A 9,084-nucleotide genomic window follows, 5' to 3' on the forward strand; every position below is an offset into this window, starting at 1 on the left:
CATGCACGGCACTCGCCTCCTGGGCTCGCGCAAGGATTAAATAACCACTACCCTTGAAGTGTTTTCTGCGACTGTGCAAGAGTCAGTACCGCCATCGAGAACTACAACTTCCGACTTGCTTAATAACTGCGGTGGCGCTATTTAGAAAGCGTCAGAGAGGAGGTTCCTGGCTACGTCCCTCTCTTCCAGTTCCGCTGCCTGAGATCGGCGGCGAAAAGGGGGGCGGAGCCTTAGGCCTGAGCCAAGATGGCGGCTGCGAGGCCAACCCCTGCGGACTCGCTCTCATTCTGCCTCTCGCAGCTCACAGCGGCGGCCGGGGAGGGTCTAGGTGGGCTAAAGGACACAGCTACCAACGAGACACCCTTGGGCCGTGCGCTCTTAGCCCTTCGCACGCGCTACGTCAAGGCAGCTGGGGGAATCGAGCGCTTCCGGGCACGCGGTGGGCTCCTCCCCCTTCTCGCGCTGCTACGGCAAGCGTCCGCCGTGGGTCCCGCTCCGCCCCAGACTGGCTCCGGCTCCGCCCCTTCGTCAGTGGAATCCGAGGCTTCTGGTGGCCCCGCCCCCTCCGTTGCGTCCTCATCGACTCCCTCGCTGCCTGCGCGCCTGCGCAAGACCCTGGACTTGGCGCTCAGCATCCTAGCCAACTGCTGTACAGAAGGGGCGTGCCGGACTGAAGTGCGCAGACTCGGAGGCATTCTCCCTTTGGGTAAGTGCTCCGCCCTCGTTTCCTAGAAGGATTCCGTGCGCGCCCGGTTGTTGTCAGTGTCTGGGCTGTCTTAAGTTCTTTGTGTTGTATACTGGAAGAACATGTTTTGTGACAATGTGGCACACACACCTCTCAAGCTTTCAAGCTTCGTTACGTTACAGCTCTGTTTATAGTGGAGCCCTCCCAGATCAATAATTACAGTCATTGCCTGGCTATTGGTTGTCGGGCGCCACCCTCACCTCTGGGCTGGCGAGGCCAAAGGGGTTATATGGTGACTTTTAGATGATTTTGAGCCTCCGTTTATGAGGTTCATAGCAAACAATGGCTCCTAAATTCACAGCCCTATGCACGGCTGTCATTTGATGAGCTAGAGCTTAGAAGATGGAGTGACTCTGCAGTCAGGTAGACACCTCCGATGCTAAGTAAAATGGGATAATAACTACTTAGCAATGCTGGAGTTGGGGGGAAATAAAATACAGATATAGAACGCAAGTATTCTAAGCATAGACTGGGTACCTCAAGTTACTAAGAACTAGTACAGTTAAGAGCAAATCTTAACAAAAGACAGCAAGTTTTTCTGTTTCCCAGCAAAGTTGGCGCCTCCTAGTGGCAACGTTTTGAACACAGTTTATGCAGTTTAAGCCTGTATGAAATTATGCCAGTTTTGATAAAATCTTAAAATTTTTGGATAAAATGAAATATCAGTATACTTTAAATTTGCATAAAATTCATCTGGACCAAAATATGTTTGACAACAGGCCTGGCACATTAATTAGTCCTCAATAAATTAAAGTTTTTGTTATTAGGCATTCAGTCACTGTTTTGCCTTTTAAATATCTCCGGGTTCAATCTATATCTATCCCTCTTCCATCATGTGCCCAGAGACCAGTGTCCATGTTCTGGGCTGTGCTGGTAGCTGACTTGGTTCAAGCCACTCTCCTTTCTCACCTGGACTATTGCAACAAGCTCCTTGGTGCTTTCCCTGCCTTATTCTTTTCCCCTAAAATCCATTCTACCTCCCGGTTGCCAGATTCCATCACATCACTCCTATTCTTAAAGACCCATGTGGCTCCCAGTGCCCTCACATTCAAGCCCTGATTCCTTGGCCTGGCATTCGAGGCTTTTCATGAGATCATAGAAGACATTGAATGGTCTCACTCTGGACCTTTGCAAAGGCTGCTTCCACACCTGAAATGCCCTGTAACAGCCCCATCCATCATCCTTCTACTAAATACCTACCTATTTAACCTTCCAGACCCAATAAGTATTAGTTTCTTCTGGAGGACTTCCCTGACCCTCTGAGGCCACATTCTTGAGGTGATTAATGAGAGAGACAAGAATGGGCAAAACCCTTAAGGGGCCAAACTCTCTTGCAGTGACTATTCTTCAGTGTGTGAAGACAGATAGCATCCAGAACCGAACAGCCCGTGCTCTGGGAAACTTAGCCATGGAACCTGAGAGCTGCGGGGACATCCATTCTGCTGGTGAGAAGGCTACGATTATAGAGTTAGCTAGGGCTTGGGGTGGGAGAGGGGCTTGGGGGTCTGTCTTTGCTCATTCTGTGTCCATACCTTCCATCTGCAGGTGCTGTTCCCCTACTCGTTGAGAGCCTGACGGCCTGCCAGGACTCACAGTGCCTACAGAGTGTGGTCCGTGCCCTCCGCAACCTGGCGGACTCACCCCAGCACCGCCTAGCCCTGGCACAGCAGGGAGCAGTGCGCCCACTGGCCGAGCTTCTGGCTGCTGCCCCAGACCCTGCGCTGACCTTGGCCCTAGTCCGTGCCCTTCTGGAACTGAGTCGAGGCTGCTCCCGGGCCTGTGCTGAGCAGCTAAGTCTGGGTGGGGGGCTAGGCCCACTGGTTAGCCTGGCCTCCCACCCCAAAAGGGTGGTACGTGAGGCAGCTATCCTGACTCTTGCCAATCTGTGTGCCCAGGGCCTGGTACGGCCTGCACTGGGCAATGCTGGTGGTGTGGAGGTGCTACTGGGTGAGCTCCAGCGGCGCCGGGGTGCCAGTGGGGCTGGCCCAGCCTCCCAGCAGCCCCTGGTGCGGGCTGTGTGCCTACTTTGCCGGGAGGCCATCAACCGGGCCCGGCTGCGGGATGCTGGTGGTTTGGAGTTGCTGATGGGCCTGTTGCGGGATCCTCGTGCCAGTGCCTGGCACCCTCGTGTTGTGGCTGCCCTTGTGGGCTTCCTCTATGATACAGGGGCCTTGAGCCGACTACAGGCTCTGGGACTTGTACCTCTCTTGGCTGGGCAGTTGTGTGGTGAGGCTGGTGATGAGGAAGAAGAGGGAAAAGAAGCTGCTTCCTGGGACTTTCCTGAGGAGCAGACCCCTGAGCGGGTAGAGGCTGGAAGCTTCCGAAGCCTCAGGTGAGTCCCCACCTGAGCTTTGGGATGGGGGTCTGTGTCTGCTGTCTTCCTTACTCTTACCCCCATTCTGTCTCAGTAGAACTTTCATTGACTCTGCCTCCTGATTTCTTGTTTTTCCCTGATGTGACCACTTTCCAGTCCCGATTAAATACACCTTCTCTTTCCTGGGTCCACCTTTGACCTTGGCACCACCCCAGCACCTCTGAACTTTGGGGTCCAGACAGGTGCACAGGAAGGTAGTATTTTCACTGGTTGTAATAGCATACTCTGGAGTCAAAGTTCTAATTTTGGTACCTCCACTTATAAGCTGAGGTATCATGGGAAGGTTAACTTCTCCGAGCTTCCCATTCCTTGTATGTAAAATTGAGGATAATAATACATACCTACCCCACAGAGTTCTTATAAAGATTAAATGAGGGAACTTTGTGTCCTACCTGGCACTAAACGCTGCTCAATAAATGTCAGCTGTCTTGTGAACCCTCTGATTTCATCTCCTACTGTTCTCCCTGGTGCCCACTACACTCTTGCACAGTGGCCTTCTAGCTAGGTTTTCGACATGACAGGTAAGTACCATCTCAGGGCCTCTTTGGTTGCTGTTCTCTCTGCCTAGAGCACTCTTCCTCCCATGTGCCTTGACTAGATCTTACCTTCTCAGGGAGGGTACCATCACTACTGGTTTTAAATGTCAGCTTTTCCCTCTTCCGGCTTTTTTCTATTCCTTTTCATGTTCTCCATATGTGCACCTTCACTAACTCCACACTAACATACCTTATGATTTCTGTGTTTATTTTGTTGTTTGTTTCTACTTACTAGAATATCAGCTCTATAAAAAGACAGGAAGTTTTGTTTATTGCTGCTACTCCCCAGCATCTAAAATGGAGCTTGGCACATAACAAGCATCAGTGTTGCTGAATGACTTGGGGTTTCCCCCCCTCCTCTCTTTCTCCCCTTTCTCCTGCTCTAGCCACTTCTCCCCCTCTCCCAGGCTTCTGTCACCTTCTTTTGGCCCTCCCCCCTTGCCTTGGCTCTGAGTTCCATCTCCTTTTTCTCCCCTCTGCAGGTCTTGGCTGATATCTGAGGGCTACGCTGCCGGCCCCGGAGACATCTCTCCTGACTGGTCTCCAGAGCGCTGTCCGCTGCCTCCACCACCTGAGCCGGCTGAACCAGCCAGCCCTGCCCGGGGCTCGGCCTTCATGCGGACACCTCGTGCCCTGCGCACGCCAGGGCGCAGTCCTGCCGCCGCTGAGGAACCTTGGGGCCGTGAGGGGCCAGCGCTGCTGCTGCTTTCACGGTTCTCCCAGGCTCCAGACCCAAGTGGGGCGCTGGTGACAGGCCCGGCTCTCTGTGGTCTACTGGCCTACGTGACGGGTGCGCCAGGCCCACCGAGCCCGCGTGCACTGCGTATCCTGGCACGCCTCACCTGCAACCCCGCCTGCCTCGAGGCCTTTGTGCGCAGCTATGGAGCTGCGCTGCTGCGTGCCTGGCTGGTGCTTGGTGTCGCCCCAGAGGACTGGCCCACTCTGCGTTCCAGGCCCCTCACCCTGCGCAGCCAGCACCGGGAGCTGGGTGTGTGTCCCTGCACCTCTCTGCCTTATCTTCCACTTTCGCCTTCAATGAGCTCAGAACCTCGCTTCTCCACTCCTCCCACTCTCAGTGCCGTCTCAGTCCAAACAACCCAAGCCACCAGGAATGAGGAAGGGTCCATCCGGCTCCATCCTGCTCCACTGTCTCAGCCTACAAAGCTCTGCTCCATACTTTGCCCAAGCCTTGGGACCCAGATACCCCCAAACCAGGCTTGGCCCCAGTAACTTAGAAGTGTGCCTGTCGGCATTTCCTTCCCCAGTCTACACTTGGTTCTGCATTGTTGCCAACTTGTGAGCCCAGGCTTAGACCCCATGTCCTTCCAGGTCCCACCACCGTTTACAACACTACCAGGGACTGCCCTCTCCTGTGTCATGTTTCAGTCCTTGAGGGCCCTGACTTACTCCCTGAACATCCCACTTCCTGTTCCTGCCCTTGACTTCCAGTTCCTAGCACTGGATCCCATCTCTCCAGAGCCTGCATCCTCCTTTCCCATGTCCTTATTTCTTGCCCTGAGGTTTTACCCATCTTCCTTTCAGGGGCCCAGAGGCCTGCCTTGTCCATCCCACCCCAATCTTGGACACTAGCTCCCAACCTGACCCACCCTGCCCATCCCTGCAGGTGAGATGCTGCTGCAGAACCTGACCGTGCAGGCCGAATCGCCCTTTGGAGTGGGTGCCCTCACTCACCTACTGCTCTCTGGGAGTCCTGAGGACCGTGTGGCCTGTGCATTGACCCTGCCCTTCATCTGTCGGTAAGGGAGATGTGGGTACCTTGCAGGGACCAGGGGAGCAAGGTTGCTATTTCCCGGGCCCATCCTTTTCTACCTTCTGAAGGATTCTCTTTCTCCTCAAAGGAAGCCCTCTCTGTGGCGCAGACTACTTCTGGACCAGGGCGGCCTTCGTCTCCTCCTCTCGGCACTAACTCGGCCAGCTCCACACCCACTCTTCCTCTTCTTTGCCGCAGACTCCCTTTCCTGCCTCCAAAGCCTGATGTCTCCCACTACGAGCCCAGCCCTCCCACCTACAATCCCCTTGGACCTAGACCCGCCCTCCCCTTGCCTCTATGAACCTCTGTTGGGCCCAGCCCCCATCCCAGCCCCTGATCTCCACTTCCTGCTGGACTCAGGCCTACGGCTCCCTGCCCAGCGGGCTGCCTCATCTACTGCCTCCCCTTTCTTCCGGGCCCTGCTAGCTGGCAGCTTTGCCGAAGCCCAGATGGACCTAGTGCCCCTTCGAGGCCTGTCGCCCAGTGCAGCCTGGCCTATTCTGCATCACTTACATGGCTGCCGGGGCTGTGGAGCAGCCTTGCAGCCCATTCCCCTGCCAGGCCAGCCCCTGCTGGGCTCAGAGGCTGAGGAGGCACTGGAGGCTGCAGGCCGTTTCCTGCTGCCTGGGCTGGAGGAGGAGCTAGAAGAGGCTGTGGGGCATATCCACCTAGGACCCCAAGGTGGCCCAGAGTCAGTGAGTGAGGTATTTCGCCTGGGCCGACCCCGGCTGGCTGTCCACTGTGCCCGCTGGACACTGAGGCCAGGGCAGTGCCCTCGGAAGCGGGCCCTGGCCTTAGTGGGGCTTGTGGAGGCAGCAGGTGAGGAAGCAGGTCCCCTGACTGAGGCTTTACTGGCTGTGGTGATGGGAGTTGAAGTGGGGAGCAAGGGTCCCAGCCTAGACTGTTGATATCCCCTTGGAGGAGACCCAAGAGTTATCGGCTATGAAGGCAGCCTCCCTCAGAATGGCACGAGGAGGAGGCTAAGCAGAAGTCACCACAGAGGACTGATGAGGGGTTGAAACTAGACCCCAAGGTGATAGGCTGAAGACTCAGAAGTGAAAAGCCAAGGCCAAGGTCCAGGCATGGGACCCATGATATGGAGAAGAGCCAAGGGCCCCAAGCCCCTGGCTTCGCCCAGCCTTCTGAAATTGGGATTAAAACTTTGGAGTTGGAAAGCCCTATTGTGTGGTGTCTCTGCTTTCTTTTCTGTGGGCATCTCTTCACCCATAAAATAGGGCCTTGTCTAGGTCTCTGTATCTTGCTCGATATAGGCCACCCTTGGCATGTAAGAGTTTAGTAAGTAAAATGCAGCCCTGGAATAAAAGAGTTCCCAGGCTTCTCCCTAAGATGTGGTTTTTGGCCCCTAGGGAAGCCTACTTCCTATTCATGCGTCTTCATAGCTCAGACAGCCACTCAACTGGATGCAGACCTTGGTCAGGGCTGAGAGGACAGTGCTGAGGGAATGCTGTTGGTTTGGCAGTGTATGGCCAAGGACTTGGCCTTACTGTTTTCTGAGTGTCCATCACCCATCTTGGGCCTCTGGGTCCAAGTGCCCTCCTGCTCTTTGACTGAAGGAAGACCTACTGTGTTCATGGAGTCTCTGAAGCCCTGTCTTGGTCATGCCCAGAGAGTCAGAGCCCTGGGCTGGCACTGAGGTGAGTGGAGAGCTCATGTTGCTTTGGTCTCCAAGGCAGGGCCTCCACACCCAGCTCCCAGATCGCTGATCACTCAGGTGGCAGCCTAACTTTGAGGAGAATGCCTGGACTGAGCCTGGCGCTAAGGCTGACATTGCTGCCTCTGCCTCAGTGAGCATTTGTCCAGGTCTCCCTTTATCGGGCTGTGTGTTGGAACTACCCAGACAGCTTTTTAAAGGATATTTTACAATGTTAATGCCTGAGCCCCTTCTGATTGATTTGGATGGAGGGGAGGGTGCCCTGGCCATCACTGTTTTTAAAAAGGCCCCAAGTTGGCCCTGATCAATGTGGCATGGTTGGGCGTTGCCCCACAAGCTGAAAGAAAGGTCAAGGGTTCAGTTTCCTGTCAGGGCACTTGGCTGGGTTGCAGTTTGGGTCCCTAGTAGGGGAAGAACAAGAGGTAACAGATCAATGTTTCTCTCCCTCACTTTCTCCGCCCCCCCCTAAAAATAAACATAAAGTTTTAAATGCCTACAGGTTCTGATTTGCTGCTGTTGCCCTTCACCCCTTCAGTTTAATTAATGTGGCCTATTACCTTACTGGAAAAATACAGAATTAAGATTAGTTCTTATACGGATTTCAGCTCAAAATCAGGACTATATTACAAGAGATAGTATTAGCAAATATAACTACACAATTGAGAGCCATCTATGGTACTATGGTTCTTACTATATTTTTTTCTGAATAATAATCTTAAAGCAAGGACTGTACCCTATTCTACACCTGTTAGCCTTTTAAGCATTTGCTCCATTTACAACAGAACATTGTATACCTCATTGTATACCTCAATATCTCAAATTTATTGTCTTGTTTTGTGTCCTAACATGTGGTCTATCCTAAAAAATGTTCCATGTGCACTTGAAAAGTATGTATATTCTGCAGCTTTGGGTTTAAATGTTCTCTAGATGTCAATTAAATTTATTTGATCTCGTGTGTCACTTAAGGCCACTGTCTCCTTGACTTTTTGCCTGGAATATACCTATCCACTGAAGCCAGTGGGGTGTTAAAATCCCCTACTATCACTGTATTTCTCTCTATTTCTTTCTTTATGTTCATCAAGATTTGCTTTACAAATTTAAGTGCTCCTATGGTGGATGTGTAAATGTTTACTAGGGTTATAGCCTCTTGTTGGATTGTTCCCTTTATCATTATCTAGTGTCCTTCATTGTCTCTTACTATAGCCTTGGTTTTAAAATCAAGTTGTCAGATATAAGTACTGCTACCAAAGCTTTTTTTCCCTTTCCATTTGCATGAAATATCCTTTTCTACCCCTTTACTTTTAGTCTGCAAATGTCTTTCCAACTGAGATGGGTCTCCTGGAAGTAGCATATATATGAGTCTTCTTTTCTTATCCATTCAGCTACCCTTTGTCTTTTGGTTGGAGCCATTTACATTTAGCTATTTACATTTAGGTGATTATTGATAGACACATATTTAGTGCATTTTATTGTTAGAGTATTTCTTCTTTCTTTCTCTTCTTCTTCTTAAAGCAAGCTCTTCAAAATATATTGATATTGGTTTAGTACTAACAAATTCCTTTAGCTTTTTCTTGTCTGGGAAGGTCCTTATTTCTCCTTTGATTTAAATGATAGTCTTACTGGGTAAAATAGCTTTGTTGTAAGTCCTTGCTTTTCATCATCTTGAATAATTCATGCCACTCTCTTCTGGCCTGAAATGTTTCTGATAAGAAATCAGGTAGCAGGCTATTTGGTGCTCCCTTGTATGTAACTACTTGCTTTTCTCTTGTGGCTTTTAAGATTTTCTCCTTGTCTTAAGCCTTGCCATTTTGATTATGATGTGCCTCAGTGTAGGCCTCTTTGAGGCCAAATTGAGATTCCCTGAATTTCTTGGACTTTTGTGTCTTTTTCTTTCACCAGATTAGGAAAGTTTACAGTCATTATTTGTTCAAACAGTTCTCAATCTCTTTCCACATCTCTTTTCCTTCTTGTATTTCCATGATGCAG

General features: G+C 51.5%; 1 protein-coding gene across 1 annotated transcript; it reads left to right on the forward strand.

The window, feature by feature from the left end:
* The first annotated feature begins 203 nt into the window (after positions 1 to 203).
* Positions 204 to 6,607, forward strand: ARMC5 (armadillo repeat containing 5). Its single transcript, XM_028509959.2, has 6 exons — positions 204 to 706; positions 2,083 to 2,190; positions 2,291 to 3,077; positions 4,138 to 4,643; positions 5,280 to 5,412; positions 5,515 to 6,607. Exons 1-6 carry the CDS (start codon positions 247 to 249, stop codon positions 6,332 to 6,334), a joined length of 2,814 nt encoding a protein of 937 aa, XP_028365760.1. The 5' UTR covers positions 204 to 246; the 3' UTR covers positions 6,335 to 6,607.
* The last annotated feature ends 2,477 nt before the right edge of the window (positions 6,608 to 9,084 follow it).

This window comes from Phyllostomus discolor, chromosome 3 (assembly GCF_004126475.2).
Source record: "Phyllostomus discolor isolate MPI-MPIP mPhyDis1 chromosome 3, mPhyDis1.pri.v3, whole genome shotgun sequence".
Classification (NCBI taxonomy): Eukaryota; Metazoa; Chordata; class Mammalia; order Chiroptera; family Phyllostomidae; genus Phyllostomus; species Phyllostomus discolor.